Here is a 15,604-nt window from a genome sequence, read left to right as displayed (position 1 = left end):
TCATGCCACTGCTGTCGCATTACTGATGTCTTTTATGCACAGGGCCTTCCTCACTTTCCCACGGGTCAAGTTCCGCTGTGTTCAGTCCCAGGCAGGAGTGGGATTGGTGGGAGAGATGAGTGTGGGGCTGCAGACTGCCTTGGCTTGAGTTTGAGGTTGGTGGGTGACCCGGTGCGGTCAATTGGCACAATCGTGTCAAACCTAGCCTGTAGGACACCCGAGCTCTTCTCTCACCCTCAGCTTGTGGAGGAATGAAGGCAAGCAGACGGGAAGGTGGCTTCCAGCCAAGGTGACTGTGAAGCTGCGAATCACGGACATCAGCTCCTCCCAGTCCCAGTAGCGCCTCACTGCTCCCTTGCCCCACTTCTACCGCCGGCCGCTGCTGCGTCCTTCCCTCGCCGCCTTCCCTGTCCCACCGTGCCCCGTGCGTCTGCGCTCCAAGCGCCGCGCTGTGCCCCCTGTGCCTGATCCAGCCCCCAGCGCTGCCCCGGGCGGTCCCGCAGCGCCCGTCCGAGCTCCCGCTGCCGCCCGCCCAGGCCCAGCCCTCACGGCCGCCGTCGGGCGGGGTCTGCGCAGGCGCCCGCGGCCGGAGCGGCGCGGGAGCGGTGCCGGAGGTAACGCGGCGGCCCCGGCGCGGCCCCGCGGCGGAGGGAGGGCGGCGGGCCGGGCACGGCCGGGCGCGGCCGGCGAGCGCCCCGAGCGGAGCGACCCGGGACGGGCCCGGGCCGTTTAGGGGAGGCCTCGGTCGCGGCCTCCGGCCGACCAGACAAGGGGTGCGGCAGCCGAACCGGGCCGGGTCCGGTGCTCGGCGAGCTCTCGCTTTGCCCGCGCCTGGAAGGAGCGTTGATGCTGCCGCTGCTGCGGCCGGCCCGTACGAGTCCTCTCCACGGGGATGGCAGTGCCGTGCCACCCACCTTTAGCATGTGTGCCCCGGGCACAGGCCTGTCCCTCGCCTTGTCGCCGTCCCGGCCAGTGATGTGCACGGAGCCCTCCAGGGCAGACTTGCACTGCTCCCTGATCCAGCGTGTGGGCTCTGCCTGGCTCGGGTAGCTCGCTCCATCAGCACACAGCCAAGTGTTAGAGCTGAGCTTCCTGGGGAAAGCTGCCCTTCCTGGGCACTGCTGTCCCTTTTCCTGCCGTGCCCACAGTCTGTATGACCGTCCAGAAATCACTGTGTTTTGCCCTGTTATCTTGTAACTCCATATATACGGCTTTCCAAGGAGTGAGCCATATCTCATACTTGCTATGTTAGGGTTGTACAGCCCTGTCCGAGAGTACAGCTGGTACAAAAGCACATTTTAATGTCTGCATTGCCATATCACCAGCACTGTGACACACAAGAGCACAGATCTCTAGCCATAGCATGCCTCAGCCACCTCTCCCCAGCTCCTGCTTCCCCTCTGTCTCTGCAGACACAGCTGCTGCCATGGTGAATGAGAAGCACAATGGCACCCTGCTGGTGCAGCTGGGGCCCAAGCTGCAGGCCCACCCAGAGAAGCTGCTCCGGCAGCGGCGAGGCCACGACGACCGGCCGGAATACCTGGTGCGGTGGAGCGTTGTCAGCTCGGAAGAGAGGGCAGCGGGAGGCAGCAGTGCCTGCTCCGGAGACAGCAAGGCAGAGAACATCTCCCTGTGGATGTCTGCAGAAGAGGTCTGCGCCAGCTGCCCGGCGCTGCTGGGCCAGACGCGGCCGTCGTCCGTGGACGTCCCGCCGGACGAAGCGCCGCTGGACGAAGCCTCGCTGCTGGAGATGAAGGCCGATGTCAGGAGCTTGGTGCGGCGAGCCGGGCGCCAGGTGGCCGAGGCCGGGACCCCCGAGTGCTCCATCCTGAGCACGGTGCGCGTGCTGGGCGCCTACGCCAGCATCGGCTCCCTGGCGGGCGCCTTCAGGGAGGCGGGAGCCCCGGAGCTGCTGACGGCCATGCTGTGCCACAGGGAGCGGCAGATCCGCCGCGGTGCCGGCGAGATGCTGCGCGCTCTGGGGGCGCACGACGCAGGTGGGGGCTGCTCCTGCTCGGTGCCACTGAGGAGGGCTTGCTGGGCAGCTGGGGGTGCCAGGCCTTCGGGAGGGTGAGATGCCTGGGAAGCAGCATGTCTCGGGGCTTCTTGGCAAAAGGGGAAGAAGCAGTCAGGACCTTCTGGACTTCTATGGTTGCAGTTGTCTGGACTGCTCTTAGAGTTAGAAACTCTTTCCCCTGCTAGGTTTCTGAGCTGGGATGCTGATTAACTCTTAGGAGTGTGAAGGAATAGAAAGGGTAGCTGTCTTCTCTAGCAGCCCCAGCACCTCTCCTGCTACACTGCTGGAGCCCAGCCTGGGGAATCTGGAGTTTCTCAAGCTGGGAGCTGCAGCTGCTACTTTCCCATTTGCAGGTTCAACTATAGCAAAGCTGATTGCCCATCCTGGAGCACAGACACAGGCAGGACTCTGACAGCACACACTTACAGCACTCACATAAACACAAGCCAGCCATGTCCCCTCCTGCTCTTTGTCTGGCAGAGACAGAAGGTCACTCCTGCCAGCACACACTGCATTTTCCAGGTCACAAGTACACACACATTCATGGATCTCTTGGGTACCAGCATGGCCTCCCTCTGCTGCACCTGTGCCTGGATCCAAGCCCTTCTACCAGTCTCAGCAGTATCCCCCTGCTCATCAGTTTGTTAAACCTGATGTTTGCTAGTAAACCTGTAGCACTCTTGTTCCACAGTCCTCGTTCACACATCCCTTGGGACTTCCAGCACTAGCCCCCACCCACCTCATACCTTGGTCTGGACTCAGGACCTCCTCCTTGCTATTCCAGCATGAAGTGTTGCTAACAAGTTACATGCACAGAAGGGTTGGGAAAGATGCAGCCACTCACCGTTTCCCACTGGCCCCAGGCACTGCAGTCCTGCTTCAGCTGCTGGTGCTGAACTCCTCACTTGCCTCCTTTCCAGCAGCTGTTCTTCAGAACACACACTCTCCCCAGTGGCTGATGACCAAGGATCCTGCCAACTCCAGGCACTAGCACTGGAGAGACCCTTGCACTTGCCCCAGTAGCTGGCACGTCAGGCCAGGGACTCCTATAGCCCTGATCAGAGCTGAGTAATTTGATCTGGGTCAGCTGTGCACCAGTCTTCCTGATAACTTGCATTCCAAGCTCAAATCTGTGATTTGATCCAGAGAGTGATGGCACCTCCAACTGTCACTCACTCCCCTGACTGGCTCCACAGGGCTCCCACAGCCCCAGTAAGGCTCCAGTTTGTGGTACCAAATGCCACTCGTGCAGGTCTCACCAGCAGCTGGCACGAGGTCTTGGCAGCACACACACAGGGTAGAGGCAGATTTAGTAAAGATTCAATAAGAAAGTAGGACAAACTCTGTCAATCACGTACAGGACTGTCAGAAAAACACACTGACCAGCTGTGGTTTAAACATGGCTGGCACCTTTTATAGCCCTTTCTCTGCACGCCCTTTTGTGTTCCTTGCCAATTCCAATTAATCAGATAATCTTACTGAAAAATAATCATTCTCACATGCCAGATGTCCTTACTAATTGTTGTCCAGATGTCCTTACTAATTGTTATGACTGACCAGATTTGTTTCTCCTCACTGCATCCATTAGCATTTGTCAGTCAGGTTTGTGATTGTTTATGTTCTTCTTTATGGCTTCCTTCTTACTTTGACTTTTTGCAGTTGTAAGGTCCTTGACTGGATACACTTAGAGGAACAGACAATCTCCTTCCACGTAGCCTTGCAATGAAGGCCAGTGCCAAAGGGCTTGACACGACTCTGGTGGGTAGAGGCTGGTCCTCACCCAGATCTCTCATTTCAGAGGAGTTGCCATGGCTTGGCCTGTTGAGACTTGGGTGGAGCTGGAAGGTTGCTGGTTGTGGTGTATCCCACAGGAGATCTGGCTTTCCCTGTCCTAGTGCCTGAGTTCATGCAGCTCTGAAGTGGGGCTGATGAGGGGCTGATTCAGGTTAAAACTTGACTTCTTTTCTTCCCTGGGACCCTGTTCTGGAATCAGTTATTTGGGGTTGCTGCTTTGTGAGAATCTCACAGTGTTAGGGTAGAAAAAATACTCTGTGGAGCAAAATGTTGCCACTCCAGAGGAAGGGACAGAATGTGGATCAGGTGACACTGAGCAGCAAAGCTGTTCCTTCCCTGCAGCTCTGTGTCTGGCAGAGAGGGTGGGGTGTGGGTTGTCTTTGTGGGGCCTGAAGAGTTTTTGTTGTTGTTGCAGGAATCTGGGCCTATGTCCTGCTGTCCCTGAGCCAGCAGGATGGCATTGAGCAGCACATGGACTTTGACAGTCGCTGCACCTTGCTGGAGCTCTTTGCTGAGATCACGTCCTGTGCAGAGCACTGCATGTCCTTCGAGGGGATTCACCTGCCGCAGGTGGTGACAGAGCCGCCAGCAGCCCTGGGCCTGGGGGGTGTGAGGGGCCAGGAGGGTGGGAGCGGGGGGCCAGGGCTGGCACCCTGGTCCGGGACAAGAGGGGAGTTGAGGGCGAGCAGGTGAGCAGGACTGGCTGTTGGGAGAGCTGGGACAGGGCCTGGGCCTGGTGAGAGGCTGGGGCTGGTGCAGAGGCACCTGGAGAGCCTGGTGTGCGAGCAGGGAGGGGAGGGTGGGCTGAGAGGTGTCTGCTGCTGCCAGCTGGTCCGGAGCTCTCACGGGAGCCTGCCTGGGAATGAGCTGGTGTCTCAGAGAGAGCTGGGGGCTGGAGGTGCTCTGCAGGCTGAGCGTGAGAGCTGTGCTTGTTGCAGATCCCTGGGAAGCAGCTGTTTGTCCTGGTGAAGCGCTACCTGTGTGTGACTTCTCTCCTGGACAAGCTGAGCAGCGGCGTGGAGCAGGGAGAGGAGCAGCAGGGCTGTGCTGTGCCCAGCCCTGTCCCTGAGGAGAGGAGCCGTGTGAAGCAGGAGTTTGAGTTCAGCATGGCCATGGCAAACCTCATCTCGGAGCTGGTGCACGTGATGGGCTGGAGCCACAGGCACAAGGCAGAGCCGCTGCCCCAGCGGGACCTGCAGCCTCGCCCTGCCCGCTCCATCTTCCAGCACAAGCCCCCAGCCAGCACTGCTGTCCAAGCAGTCCCCATGTCCCCCGCAAAGGAGCTCGTGGCCTTCAAGACCCGCTCGGCCTTCCCGAGCCGCAGCAGCTACGTGGAGTACGTGCAGGCCACGCTGGTGAGTGGCATGCGGGTGCGCATGCTCGAGGACTACGAGCAGGTCAGCGCCGGCGACGAGGGCGACTTCCGCCGCAGCAATGACGGCATGCCCCCGGTGCAGGTATCGCTGCCAAGGGGCTTGTCTGCTCTCCTGTGCAGCCTTGCATGGGGATGCTGGGGTTGGGTTTGCCTTCAGTCAGCTGGATGTGTGCTGGGCTCTCCTCCTCAGGTGTACTGGCAAGCTCTGGGCTGTACCTACTGGGTTCACTGGCACATGGTCGAGATCATTGGCCTTTCAGAGCAAAAGGAGCTGGAGGGCCAGGAGAAGGTGAACACCCTGACACGAAACCACAGACTGAGAGCAGGTGAGCAGCCCATCGGTCTCCTCCCCATGTTCCAACTCTCCCACTGCCCTCCTGTCACCTTCATTTCTCCCAGCAAGCTATGGTATGGTGGGGACCTCTTCTTCCCAGCATGAGTTCTTTCCTTGGGGAATGAGGAATATGCAGCAGAGGATGGGGGAGTTGGCAGAGCTGTCAGTGCCCTTCCTTGCTCTGCTCCCCTGCAGTTCCACAGCCATTCCTGTGCAAGCCCTTGGGGGGGCTGTACTCCCTGCCTTACCTGGGGCAGCGGCTGCCCAAGGCTGCAGACACCCTGAGCCGTGCCGAGTGGTGGGAGCTGCTCTTCTTTGTGAGGAAGCTGGAGGCACAGGAGCAGAAAGAGATCACCTGTCTCATCCAGCAGCACCAGGGAGAGCAGGTAGGGGCCAGTGCCTGCAGCAGGGAAATGGGAGGGGCAGCATTAGGGAATGGAGCAGGCCCAGAGGAGATGGCAAGTGTGAGCTGTGCAGGGCCAGCCTGAGAGGAGCAGAAATGGGAGGGTGAGTGGGGATGGTGAAAACTTGGAGAGCTTGGCCCAGCAGAGCAGTGAGTGGAGATGAGAGGCAAGGCAGTGTCCCCTGACTGAAGAGTGACTGTCCAGCAAGGTTTGGACAGGCAAGGCAAGGCCGTGGGGTCGTTGTGCCAGTTGCAGTTGGGTGGTGAGCACGGGTGGGAGGTGTGGGCTGGTGGGAGTTGGGCTGGGGACAGGCAGGGGAGGGTGGCAGTGAGGAGTGGCCCTGGGCACCTCTGGCGGTGCAGCCTTTCTGTCCGTGGTGCCAGTGGCCGCCACAAGGGGCGTGGGGTGCGTGGCAAGCCCGAGATGAACTTGTCCCCATGGGTGTGTCTGTCGGAGGTGGATGAAGAAGCCCTGATGCAGCTGTCGGTACCTGCGGAGCTGGCCCAGAAGGTGCTGCAGGTCCTGGAGCAGCGGTGCCAGGGCAGCTCTCTGCGTGACCTGCGTGGCTCCCGTGTCTACACCAGACACTTCCTCGGGAGGGGAGCAGAGCAGGATGGCGGAGGGAGCCCCACAGTGTCCTCAGAGGGTGACAGGAGCACCGGCCCTGAAGACACGACGGCCAAGGCAGCGGAGGGAGAGCTTTGTGCAGCCCCAGGGCCGCCCCAAGGCCGCGGCGTGGTAGTGAAGTCGGATTCCCAGCTGTTCAGCGAGCTCTTGGAGAGGGAAGGGCTGTTCTTGCCAGAGGTGACAGAGGAGCAGAGCCAAGGTAATGTCCTGCCACACGCTGGGGCACAGGCACGGTGCTGGCAGTGGCACTGCTGCCTCCACAGGGGAAGGCTCTGTGCAGGGCATGGGGACCACGCAGCCGGGGCTGGCTGAGGTGGGGGTGCCCATGGGTGCTGGGTGTGTGGCTGTGTGGCACCCTGGGAGCTGCTGGAGGTGTCAGCGCTGCCCTGACGGCTCCGTCCCTCCGGCCAGCGCTGGGCAGCTCCAAGGGGCTGAGTGAGAGCGGCTCGCCGGCCAAGGTTGCAGCTGTGGTGGACGTGATCCAGAGCAGCAGTTCAGCGGTGGGGCTGCGCTTAGCTGGGCTCAAGCACATCCTGGAGATGCTGGAGGAGGAGCCCAAGTCGGAGCAGCAAGCTGGCACAGCCCAGGGCGGGCTGGGCATTGGGAGTGCTGGGTGAGTGCTGGGGTGCTGCACACCCCTCCTGCTGCCTGGGGAGGGCCCTGTGGGCAGGGTGGGGGACGGTGCTGAGCTGGATGGGCGGGAGGTGGCAGTGGGAGTGTGGAGGGTGGTATGTGCGAGAGGAAGGGTGGATTTTGTGTCCCTTTGTCCCAGGCAGGCTCGCTGGCAGGGCGGTCCCAGCGGCAGCGTGGGCAGGAAGGAGGTGGCAGTCAGGGCCCGAGGAGGCTCTGCCTGAGGTGTCCTGTGCCATGCAGGGAGAAGCTGGTGCAGGTGTCCGTGGAGCTGCTGAGCACGGAGGTGGCAGAGAAGGCGCTGGTGGCGGTGACGCTGCGGCTGCTGGCCGTGCTGCTGGCCCGGTACGAGTGGCGCGTGCCCTTTGCCACGGAGGGCGGCGTGCGGGCCGTGCTGGCCTGCATGCAGCAGCACGGCTGCTCCGCCCTGGTGCAGCAGGCCGGGCTGGCGGTGAGTGCCCGGGGCACGGCGGGGTGGGCAGGGCAGCGCGGGCTGCCCGGGCGGGGTGGAGGAGCCGCTGCCCCGTGCGCTGCTCTCGTCCTCGCAGGCCCTGAAGGTGCTGGTGGGAGCTGCGGACGCTGAGCCGGGAGGTGCCGGTGGGAAGTGCTCGCCCTGGAACCACGGCGACGCACAGATGATGCGGGAGATCTTTGCCAGCATCGGCTCTGCCTCCAGCAAGGGCTCTGCCAGCCTGCTGAGTAGCATCCCTGCTGCCCTGAGCACCATGCAGAGGGTCCCAGGGTAGGGGCAGAGCGTGGAGAGCGGCTGCGGTCGGGGGGAATCTGCAGGGGGAAGGACGGGCAGGGCGGGCAGGTGGCTCGTGGGTGCAGGGGAGGGTCTGTGCCTGGGGGAGGAGAGTGGCACGGCTGTGTCCCTGCAGGGGCTCCTCAGGGGTGCAGAACGGCCTGCTGGTGGTGAACATGCTGATGGATGGGCACCGGGGCCTGGCGGAGCAGCTGGCGAGCTGCGATCTCCTGGCGGTGCTGCAGAGCTGCTGGAGGGCCGGGCAGAGCAGCGGCTGCCCCCAGGCAGTGCTGGCCCTCAGCGCCATCAATCGCCTGGCAGAGCACGGGCTGCCCCTGGGCCCGGAGGCAGCAGGTACCGTGCTGCCCCCCCTGCCCGTGCCACGGCCCCACGGGTGCCACGGGCAGGGCTGCCTGGCCCGAGGGGCAGAGCAGCCTGAGGGGCTGCTGCCGCTCGAGGGAGCGCCTGGGCTGGGCTCAGGTGTCCTTGTCATGGCAGGCAGAGAGGTCCTGCTGGACCCGAAGGGCGTGCAGATGCTGCTGGGTGGGCTGGACGATGGCGTCCTGTCCAAGGAGGTGGTGGTGGCCCTGGAGCGGCAGCTGTGCAGCGAAGGTCTCGTTCCCTCTGGCCAGGTGGCCCAGCTGCTGCAGGACCACAGCTGCTTCAGGCTGTTGCTGCGCAGCTTGGAGCTGCTGGGGACAGAGAAGGCCGTGAGCCTGAGCATCCTCAGGTGGGTGCAGGGTGACTGAGGGCGGGTCTGGGACCCCCTCATGAGGTGTGTGAATGCTGGGGGTCGTGGTGGGGAGACCCAGTGCATGTTTGTGGGTCCTGGTGAGGGTGTTCTTCACTGGGGGCAGGCCCACCCCAGCACGTAGGCAGGTGCCAGCTGGTGTGTCTTGGGGCACAGGGCCATGTGGGGACACAGCAGCTGTGCCTGGGTGCTGGTGGGGACATGCAGGGGCAGCAGAAGACATGCCTGATTTCTGCTGGGGTGTGCAAAGTGGCAGGGGAGCCTCGGTTCTCAGTCCCTGAGAGGTGCCTTCCAGGTGGGGCAGGTGAAGCAGGGCTGCCTGTAGCACTGCTGTCCCTGTGCCCCGGCCTGAGCAGGCCCCCTCGGTCCCCCAGGATCCTGAACAAGTTCCTGGATGGTTACCAGGAGGATGTGCTGCCCTGGCATGAGTGTGTGGAGCCCTGCGTGTCCTTCCTGATCACCCACAGCAGCAGCTGGGAGGTGAGGAGGCCCTGGGGCTCGTGGCAGGCAGGGTGGCTGTGCTGGCTGTGCCTCAGCCGGGCTGGGCAAGCAGGGCCCCGCTGATGGCAGCCTGGCCTGGTGTCCGAGGCGCTGGGAGAGGTGGGGAGAGGCTGTCCTGGCCGTGTCCTGGTGGGCACATGCCCAGTCTGGCTGTGCCTGGCCAGGCTCTGGTGGGTGCTGGTGGGGTTGGCATGAGGGGAATGGAGGTGCAGCTCCGGCTGCTGGGAGGCCCCGGGGAGTTGCCAGCAGTGCCCCGTCTGCTGACGGCTGTGTCTCAGTAGGTGCTGCAGGAGGTGGTTGGCTTCCTGCACCGCCTGGGCAGTGCCAGCAAGGACTGTGTGGTGGTGATGTGCCACGTGGGCACCCACGAGGCTCTGTCCAAAGCCCTGGAAAAGCACAGCACGGTCCCGTCGTTGGCGCCAGCCCTGCTGGAGCTGGTGACGGAGTGTGAGAAGTACGCCAGCCTCTACAAGAAGCTGACGAGCAGCATCTTGGCTGGCTGCATCCAGGTGGGCCTGGGGAGGCACGGCTGCCTGGGGATTTGGGTCTGGGGGCATCAGGCTGTGCCTGCTGCTGAGGGACGGCCTTGTGCTCTCTGCCTGGCACAGCCCTGCAGGGGCTGAGGGGAGGAGGACCTGGGGCCCCTGGTAAGAGCCTTGCCGCACCCCACAGCTGGTGCTGGGACAGATTGAGGAGCACCGCCGGAGCCAGCAGCCCATCAGCATCCCCTTCTTTGATGTCTTCCTGCACAACCTGTGCCAAGGTGAGTGCAGGCAGGGGGAGCTGACGCCAGGCTTGGTGGCTGGAAGCTGCATGTGCTCTACCCACAGGCTCCAGCATGGAGGTGAAGGAGGACAAGTGTTGGGAGAAGGTGCAGGTCTCTTCCAACTCGCACCAGGCCAGCAAACTCATGGACAGGAACCCCAGGACCTACTGGGAGTCGAACGGCAGCACCGGCTCCCACTTCATCACGGTGCACATGCAGTGTGGAGTGGTGATCAGGTGGGACTGGGCCGGCAGGGCTGTGTGGAGGAGAAGGGCTTTGGGGATCTGTGCCGGCCCTGCCACAGTGCCTCTGTCCTGGGGCCAGCGGGATGTGGGCGGCGGGGCGTGGTGGCGCCAGGGCTGGGGCAGGGAGGCAGGAATGGCTGGGGATGGCTGGGCAGCCCCGTGTTTGCTGTGCTGCAGGGAGCTGAGCATGCTGGTGGCCAGCGAGGACTCCAGCTATATGCCATCACGGGTGGTGGTGCTGGGCGGGGACAGCCCTGCCGCCATCAGGACAGAGCTCAATGCGGTGAGTCCCCGTGGGAGTGGCGGGCTGCTCCTTGCTGTGCCCGGTGCAGGTCTGGCTGTGGTGGGAGGCCCGGGGAGGTGGGAATGGCAGGAGCTGCGCTGTGGGAGCCTCCTTGGGCTGCCTGTCACGCTGAGGGCTCAGCACCTCCCTGCAGGTGACCATCCTGCCCTCGGACAGCAGAGTGATCCTGCTGGAGAACATGACCCGCTTCTGGCCCGTCATCCAGATCCGGGTGAAGCGGTGCCAGCAGGTAGGGGAGCAGGGGCTGGGCCTGGGAGTGGGCACTGTGGGGCGTCGGGGCCGAGCCGAGGCACTGAGGGTCCCACTGTCCCCTAGGGCGGCATTGACACACGTGTGCGTGGCATCGAGGTGCTGGGTCCCAAGCCCACCTTCTGGCCCATCTTCAGGGAGCAGCTGTGCCGGCGGACGTTCCTCTCCTGCACTGCTCGGGCTCATGCCTGGAGCCAGGAGATCTGCCGAGACCGGGGGCGGCTGCTGCAGCTCTTTGGCAAGTGAGTGGTGTCCTGGCCGTGCCATCACATCCCTGGTGTCCCAGGGCCCGGGGGGACATGGCTGGCAGCCTGTGAGGGGACTGCAGGGCTGGGAAAGGAGCAGCTGGCTGTGCCACCTGGATGGAAGGGGCCCTTGCTCCTTCCTGGCCACCAGTGGTCCTTCCTTCCTGGGCCACCTTGGGGGTCATCTGGGTTTAAGCTGGGCTAACCCCCCCAGAGCAGGATGCTGGTCCCCCCAGGGGCTGGCACATCCTGACAGAGGTTGGCCAGGCACAGCAGGATCTCATGGCCACAGGCACTGCACAGCCCCCATTTGGCTGGGGGCTAGTGGGGCCAGCGAGCCATCGTGCCTTGGCAAATGGGCAGAGCAGGGAGGCACCATTGCGCTCTGCTTTCCCATGGGAGTTCTCCAGCCCTTGGCACCGAGCGCTGCCCGCTCGCCGTTGCAGACTGAACCGGGCGCTGCAGCACGAGCAGGGCTTTGCCAACCGCTTCCTTCCCGACGACGAGGCAGCCCGGGCACTGGGCAGGACATTCTGGGAGGCCCTGGTGAACCCCTTGGTGCAGAGCATCACCAGCCCAGGTAGCCTGCGCTCTCCGAGACCCAGCGGTGCCGTGCCCCAGGCAGAGGCACCCGGCTCTGAGTCTGGTTGGCCTCGCAGGCCCTGATGGTGTCAGTGCGCTGGCCTGGCTGCTGAGTGAGTACCTGGAGAGCGTGGAGCTGCCCCGCCGTGCCCCGGGACGCAGGGCTGCCTTTGTTTCCTGCGTGCGGCGCCTGACCCAGCTCCTGGTGCACGTGGACCCCGGCGGCCCCGAGCCAGAGGAGACCAGAGCAGCTGGTGAGCCAGGGGCTGTCCTGCCCGGGGGCTGCTCCAGAGTGCCAGGCTGTGCCATGGGGCTCCTCTGGGGAGCATCCCATGGCACAGAGGCTCCTGAGCCAGGGAATGCCCCAGCAGCAGCTGTGCCTCCCCAAAGTCCCCTCAGCCCTGCTGTGGGGGTCAGTGTGCGGGGCCTGCCCAGGGAGCCACACTGAGCCTGAGGTTGACTCTTGGCAGGTGGGAAGGAGGGCAAGAACAAGGAGGTGCCGGCCAGGACTGCAAAGGTGGTGGTGGAGAAGTCGAGAGGCCTGTGGGGAATCTCGCAGTGCTGGCGTGGTGTGGTGCAGCAGCAGGTAGAGCTTGGAGGGCTGACTGGGAGGGGTGTGTGGGACCTTCCCTGGGTGGTTGGAGCAGGGAGTGGGGTCTGGCAGTGCCCTGGGAGCATGGGGAAGGCACCGGGCTGTATGTGGCCTCCACAGAGCCTGGAGCAGTGTGGGGACAGCCCTGCTGTGCTTGCCACCCTGGCATGGCTCGAGTGACAGCCAGGCCAGGAGACAGCTCTGCTGTCAGGCTGTTATTCCTGCTGGGCTGCTGCTGTGTCTCCGTAGTGCCCCCACAGCCCCTGGCCAGCCCTCAGAGCTGCGCTCCCACCTCGGCAGCCCCGCAGCAGCAGCAGCAGGGCCCCGAGTCCCGGGGAGCCCGGCAGCCGGTGTTGGCAGGGCAGACCCGGGGATGTTCCGAGGGACACATCCTGCTGGGGCTCAGCCCTGGCGGTGCTCCCGCAGGTGCAGCGGTTCCTGGAGGCGGCGGGGCAGGCGCCGGACCTTGCGGAGCGCTACTGCCGGCTGTACCAGCGCCTGCGCGGGGCCACCGAGGAGCTCTTTGGGCAGCAGGCCGCCTTTGTGCTGGCCCTGGGCCAGGGCTTTGCGGGGGCTTTGCTGCAGCTCTCCTTCCTGACTGCCCTGCACGTGAGTCGAGGGAGCGCGGCCCCGGTGCCATGCCCTGGGCAGGGGCTGGGGAGCTGCCCTGGCCCATGGCACTGGGGCAGGCTCTGGGTGGGTGGTGTCCTGTTCTCCCCTGAGCCACAGAGCCCTGCCCTGGCACCCTCAACCCCTGCCCGGCAGCGCCAGAGTTTCCTGGCTGCTCCCTGCGGGGACATTCCCCCAGCCCAGCCCTGTGGGCATCCGGTGAGTCCTTTCTGCAGCCAGCCCTGTCCCTTGCAGGTGAGTGAGCAGTTTGCTCGCTACCTTGACGTGCAGATCCAGGAGCTCCGCAGGGCTGCGGGCAGCACGGGGCCTCTGGAGCGGCTGCAGCAGTTCCTGGAGCCCTTCGTCGTCTTCAGTGGCCTGGAGTTTGCCCACACCTTTGAGCACTTCTACAGGTGAGGCTGCTGTGTCTCCCCAGAGCCAGGGGCCTGCTGCAGCATGGCCTGCTGTGCAGGGGAGCTTGGCCTGCTGTGGCAGCGGTGCTCCCGCTTTGCTTTTACGGGATCATTGAGTGCAGAGGACCCGAGGGGAGTCACATTCCCTGCTGGGGACAGGGAGGGGACACATGTGTGCTGCAGGCCCGTGTGCCGTGGGGTGAGGCCGGGCTGGGACCTGTGGCTGTCTGCCGGTGGGTGGCTGATGGCCACAGGGCTCGGGCCCAGCCCTGACTGAAGCTGGCGGCCACGGCAGGCACTACCTGGGGGACCGGCTCCTGACACAAGGGCCATCTTGGCTGGAAGGAGGCATCGTGGAGCAGATCGGGCTGTGCTTCCCCAGCCGCTTTCCCCAAGACATGCTGAGCAACTTGGCCGAGTCGGAGGAGCTCCAGCGGCAGTTCTGCCTCTTCCAGCTGCAGGAGCAGGACAAGCGGCTGCTGGAGCTGGACACGGGCCTGGACGAGGTGAGAGGGATGGGGCCGTGGGGAGGCCGGGGGCCGCCGGCTTTTCTCGTGGCATCCCGGAGCCTGACTTGAGCTGCCCTCGTGCCCCTGTGCCCAGGTGCTGGGAACAGCTGCAGTGGCAGACGTGCCAGAGGTGAAGGTGCTGGCCCTGTCCCCGCGCTGCTGGCCTGTTTCCCCGCTCTGTTACATGGATAACCCTGGGAGGTTTTTCCCAGCGTTGCTGAGCTCCCCCCTGGATGAGTTTGCTGCCTTCTGCCGACAGAGTGAGTGCTGTGGCCAGGGGTGTGCCCAGACCCTGGAGGGCAGCTCAGGCACAAGTGGTGGTGCCTGGCAGGGCTGGTCCCCGTCCCTGACACTGTCCCTGGCAGGCCAGAGCCAGCTGGGCTGGGAGTGCACGAAGCCCCGTCGGCTGCAGTGGACGTGGCTGGGCCACGCCGAGCTGCAGTTTGGAGACTGCGTTCTGCACGTGTCCACGCTGCAGATGTACATCCTGCTGTGCTTCAACAGCGCCCAGGTAGGGCTGCAGCCACGGGGGAGGCTGGGGAATGGCAGGGCTTCTGGTGGGGTCTCCAGCGGTGTTTGGGGCACGGGACCCGTTCTTAGGCAGGGCCTGTGGCCAGCGAGCCCTGGCCATTGCCCTGGCACCCCGTGCTGCAGGAGGTGGCTGTGGAGGCCCTGCTGCAGGCCACGGGGCTCCCTGCTGACCTGGTGCACCACGCGCTGACACCGCTGACCCACGGCCAGGGAGTCCTGGTGGGGAGCTGCGCTCCAGGGGGTGAGTGTGGGGCTGGGGCACGCAGGGGAGGGCTGGCCTGAACCCCGAGGGGAGGCTGGGCTTAGGGGTGCAGGAGCTCGTAGGGCTGGTGAGGGGGCTGGGTCCACGTGTTGGTGCTCAGGGCACAGGTGTGTGTGCCAGGGTGGGGTCTGAGGCCAGTGTAGGGCTGGGGGTGATGGGTGGGGTGGGGCTCGGGGCCATGCACGGGGCCTGGGCCAGCGTGGGTGGGTGGGTCTTGGTCTGTGTGTGAGCTCAGGCTGGGCCAGGGGCTGTGTGCATCATGGCTGTGGCTTGGGGCCACAGGTGGGGGACAGGGCTGGGGTGGCCAGCGGCGCAGGCAGCCACAGGAGGCCCAGCTTGGGTCCCCCAGGCCCACGTGCGTCCTGGGGCTCCTTCAGGGCCCAGCTCAAGCTTGGCTGAGCCTGGGTTGGGCGCTGGCTGCAGGTGCACTGCGGCTGAACCAGGCAGCCCTGGCACAGAGCTCCGGCCACCAGCTGAGGCTGCTGCCCCAGCAGAGGTACCTGCGGACAGAGACGGCCGAGGTGAGCGCCCTGGAAAGGAAGAGGAACGTCCTGTGCTGCCTCATCACCCGCATCCTCAAGGGGGAGAAGCAGCTGCACATCGACAACCTGGTGTTCAGGGTAGGGGGTGCAGGGGCACAGGGGGCACAGGGGCTGCCTGGGGGCTGCAGCCACTGCAGTGGGGCTCCCTTGCTGCCCTAGGTGATCGATGCCTGTCAGAAGGGCGAGCTGGGCCCAGGGGTGCAGTTCCTGAGCTTCTGCTGCCACAGCGTGGACGTGCTGTCCTGCATCCTGCACCTGCTGAACCAGGGCTACCTCCGGCGGCAGGAGGGGAGGCCTCACATCCTGGAATACATCTCTGCTGAATCCACAATGCTCCCCACTTCTCAGGTCCAGCCACAGGTTGCCTTCCATACTGTAGAGATCAAGACAGCAGCAAGCCTGGCCTCTGCTGAAAGGAGACAGACTTTTTCCACATTCAGGTAGATGAGGACCTGGCTGGGAGAACTCAGGTTGAATCCAGTCTCTCTCTTCCTAAACACGTGAGAGTTTTATTTAAATAAATGAGCCAAGCTCCACCCAGTCCCACTGTGTAGTCTGTTGGGGAGCTCAGCTGGTC

At 64.2% G+C, this 15,604-nt stretch overlaps 1 protein-coding gene across 2 annotated transcripts; it reads left to right on the top strand.

Annotated features, from left to right (window-relative positions):
* Positions 1–1,416: 1,416 nt before the first annotated feature.
* On the top strand, positions 1,417–15,525 carry LOC311152255 (cullin-9-like). Of its 2 annotated transcripts, XM_084203180.1 has the most exons (29): positions 1,417–1,997; positions 4,227–4,381; positions 4,750–5,268; positions 5,377–5,512; positions 5,716–5,906; positions 6,381–6,750; positions 6,963–7,164; positions 7,425–7,632; positions 7,730–7,923; positions 8,063–8,280; positions 8,425–8,656; positions 9,052–9,157; positions 9,460–9,687; positions 9,851–9,941; positions 10,009–10,180; positions 10,367–10,472; positions 10,627–10,722; positions 10,809–10,984; positions 11,434–11,567; positions 11,647–11,823; positions 12,040–12,155; positions 12,588–12,770; positions 13,026–13,183; positions 13,479–13,689; positions 13,787–13,952; positions 14,058–14,203; positions 14,347–14,464; positions 14,909–15,105; positions 15,187–15,525. In XM_084203180.1, exons 1-29 carry the CDS (start codon positions 1,427–1,429, stop codon positions 15,469–15,471), a joined length of 5,862 nt encoding a protein of 1,953 aa, XP_084059306.1. In that variant the 5' UTR covers positions 1,417–1,426; the 3' UTR covers positions 15,472–15,525. The 2 variants fall into 2 exon arrangements, with proteins under 2 accessions (XP_084059306.1, XP_084059305.1); XM_084203179.1 differs by having other exon boundaries at positions 8,063–8,656.
* Positions 15,526–15,604: the final 79 nt, after the last annotated feature.

The sequence above is a fragment of the Fringilla coelebs genome (assembly GCF_963513975.1).
Source record: "Fringilla coelebs genome assembly, chromosome: 3".
In the NCBI taxonomy this organism is placed as follows: Eukaryota; Metazoa; Chordata; class Aves; order Passeriformes; family Fringillidae; genus Fringilla; species Fringilla coelebs.
This window is presented reverse-complemented; position numbering and strand designations above follow the sequence as displayed.